Raw genomic sequence first — 18,419 nt, forward strand, 5'->3', positions numbered from 1 at the left:
TACAGACATAACTTAATGCAGGAGACCCCAGGTTTGACCCCTGGGTCAGGAAAGATCCTCTGGAAAAGGGAATGCAACCCACTCCAGTATTCTTGCCTGGAGAATTCCATGGACAGAGGAGCCTGGCCTCCATGGGGTCGCAAAGGGTTGGACACGACTGAGCAGCTAACATTTGCACTTCTATTCTTTATAGATTTAAAGACTAGCAAACGAAATAGTGGCAGGGATGTTGCAAGAGTAAGGCAAACACTGTTTTTGAGATAATCAACAGCCCTCTGGCTGCATGATGTTAGTCCCAGAAGCCTCCAGACCGCCTTCTCCAGCCCAAATCTGGAGCTGCTTGGTGAAAAGCAAATGCAGATAACTTTTCTTGGCTCAGAAAATTCTGCCAGTCTCTGCCTTGCACCCGCTTCTTTGCTTCTTTCCCCTCTCCCTGGATTCCCATTGCCATCCCAGGCTTGGCCTCCTATCTGCATTCTTCTTGCTTCACATTAAATGTTCTGTCTTGAACTGGTTTGGACTCCTGCTGAACGGTGCCTGCATTTGCCCCTCACCTCCACTTTCTGTGGCCCTCAGATGAGACCACCCTGTCCAGCCCAGACCAGTTGGCAGAGGTGCTGCACAGCCCCACCAGTCTTCTCCCTGATGGATGGGTGAGGGGAGCATGGCTGGGATTTAGGCTCCATGGTACCCGCCAAGTCGGTGCTTTGAGGTGTGCACACCCCGTAAGCCCTTCTGCTCAGTGGCCAGGCTGGGCCCCGTGCTTCTGCTTCCGTCTTGCCTGGAAGCGGGCATATCAGAACGTGAAACACCTTTCCCTAAGTTTTCCTTGAAACACGAATCCCATGCCTTGAGTTCTGGATTGAGAAGCACCACATAATTAACACCCTTGCAGAATTTACTGCGCACACGTGTATATCAAAGGCTAGAGGCATCGTGCAATGAAAGAGACCGGTCCAGTGTTTTCCTGACTTCCTTGACCACCAGCTTTCTTGTCCTAAAAGAAGCATTAGCTTCTTCCCATGCACCCGCCCTGAGAAATGCTGCCTGAGATGTTAGGACCAGGCAGGCCCCCAGGCCTCCTGCTGGATCGGGGGGTCCATTTCATCTGTCCTGTTTCTTTGTTTTCATTTTCTTTTCCATTTCACATCTATTCTTCTCGAATTTCTTTCTTTCTTCCATTTCAGTGAATCATTTTCGAGTATTTTAAGCCTCTTTGTTTATGTGTTGTCTCTTTTTCTTAGAGGATTTCCCTGCCTGTGGTACCTTGAGGTTTAAAGCGGAAGAAACAAGCCTCCTGATTTCGTCTGGAACTAGTAACTGACTCTGTCTTCCACTCAGAGTGAATGGCCCTTTTATTGACTAATTGCCCGGCTGGGTTGAGAAATTGGAAGTTCAGAGAGCTGGCAGGCGTAACACGACTTTGAAGTCAGTTACAACTGAGTTCAGATCTCTGCTCTGCTGTTTCCCAAGCTAGGTCACCAGAGGCAGATTCCTTTATTCACTCACTCACTGCCTCACCCATTCATCCAGAAAGCACAGAGACCCAGAAAGGCTTCCCAGAAGAGAGACCCTTGACCTGAGCCACAAATAATCAATATTTTGTGAAACTCCTCTCGGGCTTGCAGAGGCTCTTTTCTTTAAATAGAAACATCATACAACACTAAGCGTCGCTTGATACACCTGACATTTTGAGAGATTTAGAAAATACCAACACTTCAGTAGTTTTAAAAAGAAAGAAAAGAAAAGACTTTTTCTAAAAGCGTGGCCTCGACTCAGCCAGCATTTACTAAGTGTCCGCTCTGTTCCGGCCTCTGTGCTAAGCTTGACTGTCACCTTCCATTTAAGAGATTGCTTATACAGAATCTTTTAGTAGTTTGTACTAAAGTGCTACTTCATTCTGTAGGGAAAGGTGAATATGGATTTAGGACCAGATTTTTAAAACTTCCTGTTTTTGCTCCCTACAAGTAGAGAACACTTTTATTTGGTTTCTTAGCAGCACTTAACATCACAGGTATGTGTAGGAAGGTTCTTTTTCTTCACGGGTGGCCTCGAAATACATCAGCTGGGCTGACCAGAGAGAAAGCAGAGCTCAGGTAGTAATGTGAGTAATGAGCAGTGGGGAGCAGCTATAAACACAGATGAAGCTTCACCTGCTAGCCTGTAGCTCACCTCTTGCTGTGTGGCCTGGTGCCAGTCCATGGCCCAGGGTTTGGAGGACCCCTGAGTTAAGAGAAATTCTTTGAATTCTAAAATACTCATTGAAGATCAAGTGAAGTGAGTCTTAAAACGTATAAGATGTGGACCAAGCCGAGAGAGTAGGGCGGTCTAGGCAGAGAAAGCAGCAGGTGCCTGGTTTCTGACCAGGGAAATGAAGACAGAACCTGTCTGCTGAGTGGCATCACCTTGTCCTCCTGGTACGTGGTGAGCCCCGTGTGCTTGTACACGTTTATCAGCTTCTTAAATTGCCTTGACAAGGTTCTTCCTAAGTAAAAGTTTGTTGTAAAGCATGTCCCGTAATGTATGATAAAGATGTTCAAGGAAGGCAAGGAAAATGTGATTCGATGTCAGTTTCATTGTGGTTTTGTTCTAGTTTAAACGTAGCAGATTATAGATGGCATGCATGGAAATGAAAGTAAAGTTCTGAAGGTTGACCAACTAACTGAGTAATCCTCTCAAGCACACTAAAGAAGCCCTTAGGGTCGGCCTGACTCTTTTAAACCAAGGCATACCTATACAGGCTTTTTTCTTCTGCTTTCTCATTTATCTCGATCTTATAAATCTTAGCTGCCCTCCCCTCCCTTTTCTTATTATTATCCTCAGATGAAATCACATAATGCAAAGGAAAATCGTGCTTTCTTTCAGTTTCGCTGTTGATGTAGGAAATGATGTTAAATCTAACCCGTCATTTACTTAAATTGAATTAGACAAAATATAATTGCATTATTTCACATTAAGGTATTCTCTTATTCTCTGACACTCCTACACATACCCAGTTTTCTCTGCAAAAATTTCAGTGAAACTGTACTTTCTGGTTAAATTCAGACTTGCTCGTTCTCGGTCCCTTTAGCTTAAAGTGGGAATTTGGTTCTCCTCACCTCTCGCTCACCTCTGTTCTTTCTTCCTAGGAATTATGCCTCAGGCCTTAGGCGAGTGGGTCCCACTCTCTGGCTGTAGGGCTTTCTTCTCCAACAGAGCTTTGGTTTTCCTTCTACTCTGAACAGCTAAGGCCACGGGGCCCAAACTTGCCCTTGCATTGATCTTCCCAAGAAAGCTTGTTTAAAAGCAGGTTGTTGGTCCCCTCTTGCCGCACCTGCCGCCCCCCGCCCGCCCCGAGTCTGATTAATAAGATTGGAGATTTTGTTTCTAACAGGTTCCCACCTGGCCTGACACAGTTGGTCCAAGGACTGCACATTGGGAACCACCAATAAGAATTGCTGTCCTGGGCGGAGAGCCCGAGTTCCCTAGTGTTATGTTGTTGTTTAGTCGCTGAGTCGTGTTCAGCTCTTTGGGACCCCGTGGACTGTAACCTGTGGGACTTCCCAGGCAAGAATACTGAAGTGGGTTGCTATTTCCTCCTCCAGGGGATCTTTGGGACCCATTGCAGGCAGATTCTTTACCACTGACCCATCAGGGAAGCCCTCCCTAGTGTTATAGAGAAGATACAACATTTTTCATCCAAATCCACTGCCTTATTATTTTTACTTTTATACACACCACCTGCTTTGTATCTTATAATAACAAGTAAGTTAAATGAGAAATAAGCTGCTGGGTGATTATATCGCCCTCTTGTGTTTCTGTGTCAAATTTCTTTTTAATAACAGCCTATGTAAACGTACGGAGAAGGCAATGGCACCCCACTCCAGTACTCTTGCCTGGAAAATCCCATGGACGGAGGAGCCTGGTGGGCTGCAGTCCATGGGATCGTGAAGATTCGGACACGACTGAGCGACTTCACTTTCACTTTTCACTTTCATGCATTGGAGAAGGAAATGGCAACCCACTCCAGTGTTCTTGCTTGGAGAATCCCAGGGACGGCAGAGCCTGGTGGGCTGCCGTCTATGGGGTCGCACAGAGTTGGACACGACTGAAGTGACTTAGCAGCAGCAGTATGTAAAAGTAATAGCTAGTTCATTGTTGACAACCTGGAAAATGCAGGGGGGTGGGGAGAGTAAAATAAAAATCACCAATCACTTTACAGTCTACCGTTAAGGGGTTGGGAACTAGCTAGCTAGCTTCTGACATTCTTTCTGTCTGTACATACGTCTTGTTTTCCTGTGACTAGTTCTTATACAGTTGTTGCCATTCACTTCCTAGAGTCGTGTCCACCTCTCTGCAGCCTCATGGATTGCAGCATTCCAGGCTCCCTTGCCCTTCGCTACCGGAATTTGCTCAGATTCATATCTGTTGAGTCAGCAATTCTATCTAATCATCTCATCCTCTGCCGTCCCCTTCTTCTTTTGCCTTTTACATATCATACAATACTTAAACAATACTGGGCTCATACTGCAGTGCTGTTTTATACCTCCAGTCTTCATTTATTTATATACTCTGAAAATGTTTTCCCGTTTTGTAAAACGTGGTAGCCTAAGAACCTTTGTTTCATAAGAAGCTCCCTAAAGCAGAGCTGCTGAGGGATTTCCCTGGTGGCCCAGTGGCTAAGACTCCATGTTCCCAATGCAGGGAGCCTGGGTTCAAGCTCATTTTTTCATCCATTTACTCAGTCAACAAGCATTTTACTCGACATATATATATTGTGTCTATGCTGAGGACTTGATGTAACACAGTGGTCGACAGAACAATCAGAGCCCCCGTCCTCAAGAAGCTTTGCTCCAGGAAGTGAAAAAAATGCAAACCACTGACTCTAGAATGCAGACTCTCCTGAAAGAGAACCTGTTCTGCCTGGCTGAGAGTAATGGGAGATCAGAGGGGAGCGATCAGTCTAGAGCTAGACCAGTCAGGACCTCCCTGAGGAAGCGGCCTGGAGATTGGAAGCCCGCTTTGCCAGCAGCCAGAGGAAGAGAGGTCCCGACAGAAGACCCAGCAGGTGCCCGGAAGAAAGACTGTGATGGGTCAAGACACGGAGGGGGCCTGGAGCAGTCGAAGGCTAGTGGGAACTGGTGGGGGAGCCTGGGACATGGGCGGGGGCCAGACCTGCAGTAGGACGGGGCACGAGAAGCCAATTGATGTGATCTGATAAGCACTTTAAAATCTCAACCTAACAGCATGGCAGAGCACAAGAGTCTTTGGAGTCAGTGAAAACCTTTATTAATACGCTGACCGACTCTCTGACTTACTGTTTGACCTTGGGCAGGTGGCTTAACCTCTCTTAGCCTGTTTCCTCATTAATTGGGTGAGACCAAGACTCATCTTAAGAGAGTTGTTTCAAGCAATAACTTTAGACTGTAGTTGACCAGGCTCCTCTGTCCACGGAATTCTCCAGGCAAGAATACTGGAGTGGGTTGCCATTTCCTCCTCCAGGGGATCTTCCCGACCCAGGGATCGAACCTGGGTCTTTTGTGTCAGGCAGGCAGGTTCTTCACCACTGCACCACCTGGGCAAGCCCCAGTAATTTTAGATAACATGTGTTAAACACAATGCCATCTGTCATTTTAATAACTATTTCAGGCTACCTAGGTTAAAGCAAGGTATAACGGGGTACATTATCCTGCAGTTTTATAGGAGGTTGAGATGGGGAAATCACTCTGAAACTTACCAGAGGAGAGAGTGGTGTAATCTGAAGGACACTTGGGAGTCTCCCCTCCACTCCTCCAGCCTCAGAAGACCTGTTTCAGGATCTGAAATGCTATCATTAGATTTTTTTTTTTTCCCACTATTACTGCTGAGCTTTTCATGTGTAAAGACTCCTAAGAAAATAAACGGGGCTACATTTTATTATTAAGAGTCTGTGTTGTGCCGGGCATTTTGCATGCATTGCGGGCAGTGTCTGTGTGTCGCGGCCCCTTGGCAGCGTGTGGCGTGGCCGTGAATGCCTTCCCCAGGCGCAGCCTGGCCGAGTGCACGTCCCCCGGTTGACTGTGCGAGCACAGGGCACTCTCGTGGCTGTGAGGGTTGGACCTACAAAACCCTGAGCAGGGGATGAAGACGCATCCTTACCTCTCACCCCTTGACCTCTGAGCAGAACCTGTTTCCCCTTAATGCATATGCAACCAAATAAAATAAAGCTTAGCTTTTGTTGTTGTTCAGTCGCCAAGTTGTGTCCAACTCTTCACCACCCCACGGACGGCAGCATGCCAGGCTTCCCTGTCCCTCACCATCTCCAGAGTTTGCCCAAGTTCATGGCATCAGTGATGCCATCCAGCTCTGTCCTCCTCTCCTTCTGCCCTCAATCTTTCCCTTAGCTTAATACATACAGTATATCGTAGTTTTCAAAGCATTCTGACACCTCTAGGAAGACAGTGAGGGAAGCAGTTCATTACCTTTAGTGCCAGACCTGGTCTGTGGTTTGATGCCTCCACTTAATAGAGTGTTTGAATACACCTTGCATAGTTCTCAGGAGCCACCAGTGAAGCAGGCAACCCTGTGTGTCTGCAGTAAAGCAAGAATTTCATTGGCGTCAGGCCCTGGTCCCTGCACACTGGCTCGGGCTCATAGAGGAAGGCGCCAGGATGCCCATTTTCAAATCAGGGAGCCAAGTCAGCAAGTCAGGCAGTTCTCCCAAAGCCACAGGCCAGGAGTGATGCATGGCCTCATGCCTCGCGGCTCCTGCCAAGAACTCTTTCCTCCGGATCTTAAATGCCCTGGAAGACAGCCTGATGCCCAAGCACCAGAGTAAAACAGCTTCACGGTGGTGAGTCACTCTGCAGGGCAGGAAGGAGTTAACACATGGGCCAGAAGACCTAATTTATACCAGGGAACCTCGGGAGAACGCTGGGAGCTGGCTCATTACTTTAATTGGATTTTCCAATGTGCTGAGCAAGTCAGCAGATTCGCATTAGCTTTACTTTCAGAGGAACTGTTTCTGTCTGCAGAGGGGAAAGAGAGAAAGAGAAACCAGTGGGCAGTGAAGAGGGGTTGTCAGAAGTAACGCAGGATGACAAAGCAAGCAGATTACGTCCTCGTTAGTTGATAGAGTTGCATGTGCAGGTCGGTGTTGTAGGTGTCCTGGGGGTACCGTCTGCAGAGCTGCGCTGCTGAGTCACTGCCCCACCCCATCGCCAGGCCCGCACCGGCCAGCCAGCAGCTGCCTTGGAGCGTGAAGACCTACAGCTGTCGCTTGGCTCCTGTGTTGGGATCTGATCAGTTAGTGAACAAAACAGAGGAGCCGCCTCCCCGTAGGAAGCATACCTTCTAGAAAAGATAGGCGGGAATCAGCAAACAGCTAACAAGATCATTTCCTAGCTAAGCTCTACAGGGGTAAAGAAAAACTAAGGGCATGGAGGTGTGAGTGTTTTTATACCCAGGAAAATGGCTCATGAAGCCTTTTCCAGTGGCTGGAATTACAAGGGAAGTTTGTATAATGTCTGGTAGCGTTTAAGCAGTTGTAGGCAAAATGTTTTTCTCAAAGCCAATAGTAACCATAGTTTATGTGCTTAAACAAATCACTTTTGCATCATTGTGCAGGATGGTAGCCCTCAGCCACTCCCTGTCTGATTTACCCCGGATTCCTTGGTGGGCTTGATATGTGTGCTCACAGGGGAAATTGCCCTTTTGTAAGGAAGGAAACAAACAACAGTGTGTTTGGAAAGCACATGCATTTACCACAACTAAACATCACTCCTGAAAGGGGCTTTAGTGTGTTATGTGCTTAATAAAATGGAAAAGATGTACCTTTAAAAACATGCCCGTCTACCTTGTGTAATCTTGAATCACGTAAAGAGCTTATGTTAGTTCAACTCTATTGATAAAGGAAATGGGTTGGGAGTAAATGGGAGTGGAGTAATCAATATAGGACCTCAGTAAAATAAATAGGAAATGATTATATAATGGATTTGAAAGGCTGCTTTTAAAAACCTGAGGCTTACGAAGGTGATACCAGAAGTCTGTCCACCCGTATTATTACCATGTCACACTGACCGCATTGCCCATGGGGTGCTTTTGTTATATATCCGTTTGCAATAAAAAGTTTGCCAAGGCCATGAAAAGGATTCCTGAAAGAGCTGGGAAATAAGCAAAAAAAAAAAAGGGAAATGACAGAATCCTTCAACTGTGAAGCGACCTGATCCATCCCTGTCACAGAAGCAATGCCTTAAAAGATCTGAGAGTAGGTGTTCTAGGTTGAGATGGCCAAGGAAGGAAATTTTTCTCTTTAAATTTCTGTCATGAGCGTATTTATTTATTTTAATTTTTCTTTTTTGCTGCAGCAGGTGGCCTGCGGGATCTTAGTTTCCCTTCCAGGGATCGAACCCACGCTCACTTGCAGTGGAAATTCAGAATCTTAACCATTAGACTACTAGGGAAATCCCAGGAAGGAAGTTTAGTTTTGCCCAAATATGTCCTAAAAGTTTTCTTCTCTTGAGATTGCTCTGCTCTTTGACTTCTCTCCCTATCTTTATAAATATAAATAGTTACTATTCTCACAGTCTCCTTTGCCAGTTTCTGTAAATGAACCAGCTTCTTCCCAGGAAATAAGAGTTTGTGTACGTTAAAATTTTTTTTTTTCCTATGGCCTTTTCATAGGCTCATCACTGGAAAGATTCTGAATTCACAATATGTGGTACTTTTGCCTTCTTGGTTTCTTATCAGCCCCCAAGAATATGTATGCGGATAACCACAAAGAAATTCTTAAGTCTTGGGGTTTTCCATCACTGCAAAGTACAGTCCACCACGCTTACCCGGTGCCTCCCCACGATGACAGGGCCAAAATGTGGGGCTGTGTGTTCATTGTGTGGTCAGTACCTGGCTTTTAAGGGACTTTTCCTTCCAAACAACCCTCAAATTCAGTACAAACCATGGAGTTTCATGACTATTATTGTTATTTTGTAACACAGCCTTCAGGCCAAAGTGGCAAGGACATTTATGTATTTTTTGTTTTTTCCTGCTTGTATTTCCCGAAGGATAAGAGGCCTTGGTGGAAGCCTTGATGCGGGACTCATGGTTTAAAATGGTTTATAATCACTGTCTCTTCATGTTCTGTTTTAGAACTTTCACCTGTTTTGGACCAATAGCGCAGTCCAGGTTATCCCTCTCCTCAGCTCCCCCAAGATGCAAAAGGTGCACAGAAAAGGCTTCTCTTCCGGCCAGTGTCCATCCCTGGAAGGGACCATCAGCAGTGTAGTCTGTATCCTCTCTGACATAATTTGACCGAAGCCATATTTTCTTCCCTCTTTTTGTACAAGTTGTTATACACCATGAATACTGTTTTTCATTTTGCTTTTATCACAAAACAGTTTATCTTGGAGGTATTTCCAAAGTCAGACATAATAAACTTTCTCATCTTAATGGCTATTGTGTAGAACTTCCCATAATTTATTGACTGGTCCTCTACTGACAAATACTAAGTGAAGTGAGTAAAGTCGCTCATTCATGTCCGACTCTTTGCGACCCCATGGACTGTAGCCTACCAGGTTCCTCCTTCCATGGGATTTTCCAGGCAAGAATACTGGAGTGGGTTGCCATTTCCTTCTCCAGGAGATCTTCCCAACCCAGGGATTGAACCCGGGTCTCCCGCATTGTAGGCAGACGCTTCACCGTCTGAGCCACCAGGGAAGTCCGATAAATACTAAACTCAATCTGAACATTCCTGTAGAGAAGAACCTTGTACGCACGTGACTTTGTGTTTCCTTCATTCTGAAAATATTTAGTGAGTAGCTGCTCTGTGCCAGGCAGTGTTCTAAATTCTGGAAACATAGCAGTGAACACGCAGACCACACTCTCAAAGAGTTTGCATTCAAATTGTGCTTAGTCACTCAGCCATGTCTGACTCTTTGTGACCCCAGGGACTATACCCCACCAGGCTCCTCTGTTCTTGGGGATTCTCCAGGTAAGGATACTGGAGCAGGTTGCCATGCCCTCCTCCAGGGGAGCTTCCCAACCCAGGGATCAAACCCAGGTTTCCCGCATTACAGGTGGGTTCTTTACCATCTGAGCAACCAGGGAAGCCCACATTCAAGTTGGAAACACAGCAAAACACATAAGGAAACAAATACATGTATAAATGATAAGGGTGGTAAAGGTTGAGAAGTAATGCAAGGATCTTCACAAACAGGGGATAGGTACTTTCTGCCTTGGTTAATGGAGGTCCGTACCTCAGTTACCACCGTCCACACAAGGTGAACGTGGCCCCAGGTCCCAAGACCGCAGGGTAGCAGGATGCAGGGGGCTTGTGGCCCAGGAATGAGATTGTTGAGGACTCAGAACAAAATATTATTCTAGCTATCTGTCCAGGACAGAGAGTGAATCCTCTTAATCTTTCTTTTTCCCCATCTCAGATCCAAGGCCAGTGGTTTTCATCCTTTCTTTTTTTTCCTCATTATTACCTGCAAGCCTCCATCCCAGGGAGCATTTTTATTATTTTTTTAAATAATTTTACTACTAATTTTTGGCTGTGCTGGGTCCTTTTGCTGTATTGGCTTTTCTCTAGTTGTGAAGAGTGCCCGGGGCGGGCTACTATCTAGCTGTGGTGTGCCAGCTTCTCGCTGCAGCGGCTTCTCCTGTGGAGCCCAGGCTCTAGGGCTTGTGGGCTTCAAAGTTGCAGCGTGTTGGGCTCAGTAGTTAATAGCACATGGGGCTAGTTCTCTGCAGTGTGTGGAATCCTCCTGGACCAGGGATCAAACCCGTGTATCCTGCATTGACAGGCAGATTCTTACAGACTGTACCACCAGGGAAGCTTACTTCTTTCCGAATAACTTCCCCCATGAAATTCGAATACTGTGGTATTCTGTTTCAGTTTACATACTGTGACCCTTTGGAAAGCCACAGACCGTTATAATATCTGAGGTCGTTTTCACCCCATGCCCTGAGACCAGCACCCCAGACCACCCTGGAAGGAGGACTGTGCATCTGGCCTGCCAGCCCAGCTGGGTGATGGTGAGATGGCAGAGATGAGGTGGCCTTGGTAGGAATCTCTTTGTCTTTGAAATAAGAAGAGTTGGTTGTCTCTGGTCTAAGCCCTCTAGTGGTGGGGAACTGTCCTCGTGTGTATCTCATTGGTGGTCAGGGAGGGCAGGACATGGAGTGACTTAGAGCTGCAAGAAACCTCAGATGAGAACCTCAGGCCAGGGCTAGGGAGGTGTTCCGGGCAGGAGAAAAAACCTCCCCGCCCCGCCCCTCCGCCTCTGCTCCCACATTGCCTTCAGTTCAGTTCAGTCGCTCAGTCATGTCTGACTCTGCAACCCCATGGACTGCAGCATGCCAGGCCTCCCTGTCCATCACCAACTCCCGGAGCTTGCTCAAACTCATGTGCATGGAGTCAGTGATGCCATCCAACCATCTCATCTTCTGTCGGACCCTTCTCCTGCCTTCAGTCTTTCCCAGCATCAGGGTCTTTTCCAGCGAGTTAGTTCTTCACACCAGGTGGCCAAAGTATTGGAGTTTCAGCTTCAGCACTACGTTGCCTTCATTTGTATTTAACATCCCATAGGATTTTCAAAGTAAACACGTCTTCAGCTTTTCCCAGGTATCAGGGAACACACTAGCACTTTCCTCGTACGTGAACGCACTGCATCGTCACAGCAGCCACCCGCAACAGACTGTAACATCCTCGCTTTAGAGATGTGGTTAAGAGGGTCCCACACAGAGCCTGTAAACGTCAGCCTTGCTCCTTCACACACCGGTTTCTCCCTCCGCTGCTGATAAACACGTGGCATCATCCTCTGGTAGAGTTGGCTGCCTGCTGATTGTGTCTGCCCCCCGCGTGCGAGCTCTCTGGAGGCAGGCGGTGTTTTAGACATCCTGGCACCCCATCTCAGCCCCGGCATCGCAGGTGTCACGGAATAGGTACTAAGCCAATGATTGATGGAAGGGTGGGTGGGTCACCTGACAGGTGAATACACTCACACGTGAACAAAATGACCTCTCAAATGAGGGAACCCACGGCCTCCGCATGTGAAACCAGTGCTGTGGGTCCCTGGCGTCTTGGTTGCACACTGCTGAAACTGACTTCCCCGAGATGCCTGGGTCTCCTTGAAGACAGACTGTATCATAAACTCTCCTCAGCCCTGGCTCTCCTGACTGTGTGCACACTAGACCATCCTCCGCTTGGTTTCCCACCCCCTCCCCCCCAGCTGGTTACAGTCCTACCCCATCTCTGTGGACTTCTCTGTGCTCCATCCTGAAATCAAGGAGACCCAGGCCGCTGCCCCAGAATAGTGAAAACCCCTCCTCCAGCTGTAGGTTGCACTTGCTAAGTTGTTTTCTTTTTTTTTTTTTTTACCTTTTTTAAAAATTTATTTATTTTTGGTTATGCTGGGTCTTTGTGGCAGCACACAGGCTTTCTCTAGTTGCGGCGAGGAGGGGCTACTCTCCAGTTGAGGTGTGTGGGGTTATCACGGTGGCTTCTCTTGTTGGGGAGCCCAGGCTCCAAGTGCAGGGGTCTAATTAAGTTGTTGCAGCCCGCGGGCTCAGTACTGGGGCTGGTGCGCTCTCGAGCACAGGCTCAGTAGCTGTGGTGCCTGGGCTTAGTTGCTCTGTGGCATGTGTGGGAATCTTTCTGGGCCAAGGATCCAACCTGTGTCCCTTGCATCAGCAGGTGGGTTAGTAAAAAGTAGTAAATTACGGTTTCCCTTGTGACTCAGCCAGTGAAGAATCCGCCTGCAATGCGGGGGACCTGTGTTCAATCCTTGGGTTGGGAAGATCTCCTGGAGAAGGGAAAGACTCCCCTCTCCAGTATTCTGGCATGGAGAATTCCATGGACTGTATACATGGGGTTGCAAAGAGTCGGACACGACTGAGCAACTTTCACGTCCCTTGAGTAAATTAGATGGCTAGGAGACTACATTATTTCTTTAAAATTGGGATTAAGTTTACCTACCGTGAAATGCACAGATCTGTTTATTTCTCGGCTGTGGTGGGTCTTTGCTGCCGCACGTGGGCTTTCTCCAGTTGCAGTGGGCGGGAGCTACTCTTCCTCGTGCTGTGCGGGCTTCTCATTGCAGTGGCTTCCCTTTTCTGGCTCAGAGGCTTAAGCTGTTGCAGCTCATGGGCTCAGTAGTGTGGCTCGTGCACTCTAGAGCACGGGCTCAGTAGTTGCAGTGAGCAGGCTTAGCTGCTCTGCCCGTGTGGGAATCTTCCCAGACCAGGCATCAAACCAGTGTCCTGTATTCCAAGACAAATTCTTCCCGCTGGGCCACCAGAGAACCCCTGAACAGCTTTCTCTTTCAACAGAACTTGGGCACTGAGGATACAGTTGAGAGCAGGGCGATCAAGGTCTCTGCCCTCACTGCATCGCATCTGTACTTGCGTGGGGGCGATGGTGCTCACCGAGCATCAGCTGGTTTTGCGGTTCCCTGTGCGCTCCCTTTTTAACTGTCTCCCGTCTCTGTTTGCTTTTCAGCTCCAGGGCCTGAGCCACAATGTGATCTTCACGTTGGATTCCTTGTTGAAAGGAGACCTGAAGGGAGTCAAAGGCGTGAGTGTTCCGAAATTCAATTTTCACTTTAGCTTCAAAGGATCGATTTGTTCTCGTCTTTGAAGATCCTAGTGGCACTGGTATCTGAAAGACACTCTGAACATTGTCAGCATGAAACGTGTTGTTGGAAGGCGGTCATCAGAAGAAAGACACCGACTCACATAGTGTTATTGGCTGAGAAATAGGATGAGATGCTGTCAGGAAGATGGGCGGGCGGGGGGTGGTCTGTGCTGAGTCTGGGCTCCACCCTGGTCGACCCACCTCTCAGAACCACCAGGTACTCCTCATGGTTATGACTGGGAACACTCGTGGCTACAACTGTCTTAGCTTTCTTGGGTGTAATAAGTCACGTGGTGTGCCTGAAAGTGTCCCGTGTAAAGTTTCCAGGGTCCTGTAACAGAAATTGTTTTTGCTAAGATGTGGTTTGAAAATTATTCACCGTGAAGCAAAAGCGTGTTTAATCTCAATTTTATTTCCTCTTTTCTAAGGATCTCAAGAAGCCATTTGACAAAGCTTGGAAAGATTATGAGACGAAGTTGTAAGTGTGTTTTTTTTAATTGGTTTCTTTTTGTTGTTGTTACTGTTTTAAGTGTTCTAAGAAAAAGAATAACTAAAAGAAGGACAGAGTCTTGAACTAATTCCTTCAGGAGAAAAACACTGCCGAGTCCATCCTTGTAAGGGCCGTGAGGCTGAGTATGCTGACCTGATTAGAAGTGGTTCCACCTCCCATGCTGGTTGTCTAGAGTGAGATGTACTTTCATTGTCGATTATTTTGGCGTCCGTGGCTGATACTGACGGTCAAGTTATAGGTCAATGAGTATTGTAGTTTTTCTTTCATTAAAGTTCGTGCATAGCTATAGACCATTTACCCGTTTCTGGATAACACGGCAACTCAGAAATAAAAAACAGCTACTGTTTATGTTGTGACCCCATGGTGAAGAAGCCCGCCTGCCAATGTAGGGGACATGGGTTCTTTCCCTGGGTCAAGAAGATCCCCCGGAGAAGGAAATAGCAACCCATTCCAGTATTCTTGCCTGGAGAATCCCATGGACAGAGGAGCCCGACACCCTACGGTCCACAGGGTTGCAAAGAGTCAGACATGACTTGGCAACAAAACAACCGTAACGTCCATCTGCCCACCGGGGCCTGAGCAAAATGCTTTACATGCATGACCTCCTCACAGCACCCCTCTCAGTGTGCACCTTGGACTGCCTGTTTGTGGATTAGGAAACTGAAGCTTAGAAAGGCTAAGGGGCTTCGGAAGGTCCTAAGGCTAGTAAGTGTGGCTTCCCCTCTGGTCTCTGTGACCCCAGAACAGCATAGCATGGCCGCAGCCAGAGGCCTGCAAGCTGGAGCGATCCACGTGGGACCAGGGAGACACTGCCCATCAGACCTCAGTGTGGACGTGGCTCATCCTCATACTATATGGGTCGTTCTTCCACATCCCTTTCTTATTATTTGTTGTTCAGTCGCTCAGTAGTGTCCAACTCTTTGTGACCCCATGGACAGCAACATGCCAGGCTTCCTTGTCCTTCACTGTCTCCCTGAGTTTGCTCAAATTCATGTCCTTTGAGTCGATGCCATCCAGCCCTCTCACCCTCTGTTGCCCCTTCTTCTGCCCTCAGTCTTTCCCAGCATCAGGGTCTTTTCCAGTGAGTCAGTTCTTCACATCAGGTGGCCAAAGTATTAAGCTTCAGCATCAGTCTTTCCAATGAATATTCAGGGTTGATTTCCTTTAGGATTGCCTGGTTTGATCTTCTTGCTGTCCAGGGGACTCTCAAGAGTCTTCTCCAGCCCCACATTTCGAAAGCATCAGTTCTTCAGTGCTCAGCTTTCTTCATGGTCCAGCTCTCACATCCAGACATGACTACTGGAAACACCATAGCTTTGACTTGATGGACCTTTCTCGGCAATGATGTCTCTGTTTTTTAATACACTGTCTAGGTTGGTCATAGCTTTTCTTCCAAGGAGCAATCGTCTTTTAATTTCAAGGCTGCAGTCACCATCCATAGTGATTCTTATGAGTACTCTGAGACATTTATAACACCAGGCAGTGGGGTGGGGCAGGAGGAGAAATGTATTTAAAAGCATTTAATAAATGTCTTGGCTATAAACTTGGATAACTATAAACATGAGAGAATAAAAACATTTCCGTAGGCAGCAATAACAGGAAAGTGAAAACACAAGCCAGAGAAAAACAAATTCAGGATTAAAATGTTTTCCCCGAAACCACTTCTGTAATCGCTTATGTAATACACACATCGTTGAGGATTTGCTGCCTAAGGAATGCTTCTGATGTGCCGTGACTGTGACAAATGGTGCTGAGAACAGAAAGGTTCCTAAAATGGCCAGCCAGGGTAAGCGAAGGCCGTGGGCCATGGCTTCAAGCCCGTGTGTCTTGCCCTGTGCAAGTGGGTCTCGAGTGCTCACAAGACTGCCAGGCCCAAGGGCGTCTGCACACAGCAGAAAGGGACTAGAACTGAGTCCTTACAAGGAGGGTGGGGCTCCTGAGTTCTCCCCACATCCCGCAGGTTCCTCTTGCTGTTCCTTCTTGGTTCATCTGTACTGTATTGCCGTGATAGGTGAGGATTTATCACGCTTGTACAACCATCCCCATCACTTTTCCACCCCACCCCCTCCTCATTCATCCAGTAAGATAAATACAGTGATTTGTGTTTTAAGGCAGTTGTCAGTGATTACATTTTTGTGAGTATAAATATGCTGAACATGCATTTGTGCTCAGGCTGTCCATGGGATTCTCCAGGCAAGGATCCTGGAGTGAGTCATTTCCTCCTCCAGTGGATCTTCCTGACCCAGGGATGGAACCCACGTCTCCTGCACGTCCTGCATCAGCAGTCTGGTTCTTTACCTCTAGTGCCACCTGGGAAGCCCTGAACATTCACACATTAGTCTTTTTGTGGATCTGTTCAGTCACTCAGTCGTGTCCGACTCTTTGCGACCCCATGAATCGCAGCACACCAGGCCTCCCTGTCCATCACCAACTCCTGGAGTTCACTCAGACTCACGTCCTCGAGTCCGTGATGCCATCCAGCCATCTCATCCTCTGTCGTCCCCTTCTCCTCCTGCCCCCAATCCCTCCCAGCATCAAAGTCTTTTCCAGTGAGTCCACTCTTCGCATGAGGTGGCCAAAGTACTGGAGTTTCAGCTTTAGCATCGTTCTTTCCGAAGAAATCCCTGGGCTGATCTCCTTCAGAATGGACTGGTTGGATCTCCTTGCAGTCCAAGGGACTCTCAAGAGTCTTCTCCAACACCACAGTTCAAAAGCATCAATTCTTCAGTGCTCAGCCTTCTTCACAGTCCAACTCTCACATCCATACATGACTACTGGAAAAACCATAGCCTTGACTAGACAGACCTTAGTCGGCAAAGTAATGTCTCTGCTTTTGAATATGCTATCTAGGTTGCTCATAACTTTTCTTCCAAGGAGTAAGCGTCTTTTAATTTCATGGCTGTAGTCACCATCTGCAGTGATTTTGAAGCCCCCCAAAATGTCTGACACTGTTTCCACTGTTTCCCATCTATTTCCCATGAAGTGATGGGACCGGATGCCATGATCTTCATTTTCTGAATGTTGAGCTTTAAGCCAACTTTTTCACTCTCTACTTTCACTTTCGTCAAGAAGCTTTTTAGTTCCTCTTCACTTTCTGCCATAAGGGTGGTGTCATCTGCATATCTGAGGTTCTTGATATTTCTCCCGGCAATCTTGATTCCAGCTTGTGTTTCTTCCAGTCCAGCGTTTCATATGATGTACTCTGCATATAAGTTAAATAAGCAGGGTGACAATATACAGCCTTGACATACTCCTTTTCCTATTTGGAACCAGTCTGTTGGTTCATGTCCAGTTCTAACTGTTGCTTCCTGACCTGCATACAGATTTCTCAAGAGGCAGGTCAGGTGGTCTGTATTCCCATCTCTCTCAGAATTTTACACAGTTTATTGTGATCCACACAGTCAAAGGCTTTGGCATAGTCAATAAAGCAGAAATAGGTGTTTTTCTGGAACTCTCCTGCTTTTTCCATGATCCAGTGGATGTTGGCAATTTGATCTCTGGTTCCTCTGCCTTTTCTAAAACCAGCTTGAACATCAGGAAGTTCACAGTTCACGTATTGCTGAAGCCTGGCTTGAAGAATTTTGAGCATTACTTTACTAGCCTGTGAGATGAGTGCAATTGTGTGGTAGTTTGAGCATTCTTCGGCATTGCCTTTCTTTGGGATTGGAATGAAAACTGCCCTTTTCCAGTCCTGTGGCCACTGCTGAGTTTTCCAAATTTGCTGGCATATTGAGTGCAGCACTTTCACAGCATCATCTTTCAGGATTTGAAATAGCTCAACTGGAAGTCCATCACCTCCACTAGCTTTGTTCATAGTGATGCTTTCTAAGGCCCACTTGACTTCATATTCCAGAATGTCTGGCTCTAGATGAGTGATCACACCATCGTGATTATCCGGGTCGTGAAGATCTTTTTTGTACAGTTCTGTGTATTCTTGCCACCTCTTCTTAATATGTTCTGCTTCTGTTCGGTCCATATCATTCCTGTTCTTTATCGAGCCCAACTTTGCATGAAATGTTCCCTTGGTATCTCTAATTTTCTTGAAGAGATCTCTAGTTTTTCCCATTCTGTTCTTTTCCTCTATTTCTTTGCACTGATCGCTGAAGAAGGCTTTCTTATCTCTTCTTGCTATTCTTTGGAATTCTGCATTCAGATGCTTATATCTTTCCTTTTCTCCTTGGCTTTTTGTTTCTCTTTTTTTCACAGCTATTTCTAAGGCCTCCCAGACAGCCAGTTTGCTTTTTTGCATTTCTTTTCCATGGAGATAGTCTTGATCCCTGTCTCCTGTACAATGTCACGAATCATTCCATAGTTAATCAA

General features: G+C 46.9%; 1 protein-coding gene across 10 annotated transcripts in view; it reads left to right on the forward strand.

The window, feature by feature from the left end:
- Positions 1-18,419, forward strand: part of ASAP1 (ArfGAP with SH3 domain, ankyrin repeat and PH domain 1) — a 333,908-nt gene that overhangs the window by 231,728 nt on the left and 83,761 nt on the right. For all 10 annotated transcript variants that reach the window (XM_042254098.2, XM_060393356.1, XM_027972896.3 and 7 more), the window contains 2 exons: positions 13,454-13,528; positions 14,017-14,066. In XM_042254098.2, coding sequence (XP_042110032.1) covers positions 13,454-13,528; positions 14,017-14,066 — 125 coding nt within the window. The remainder of the gene's footprint in view (positions 1-13,453; positions 13,529-14,016; positions 14,067-18,419) is intronic.

Source organism: Ovis aries, chromosome 9, assembly GCF_016772045.2.
Source record: "Ovis aries strain OAR_USU_Benz2616 breed Rambouillet chromosome 9, ARS-UI_Ramb_v3.0, whole genome shotgun sequence".
Classification (NCBI taxonomy): Eukaryota; Metazoa; Chordata; class Mammalia; order Artiodactyla; family Bovidae; genus Ovis; species Ovis aries.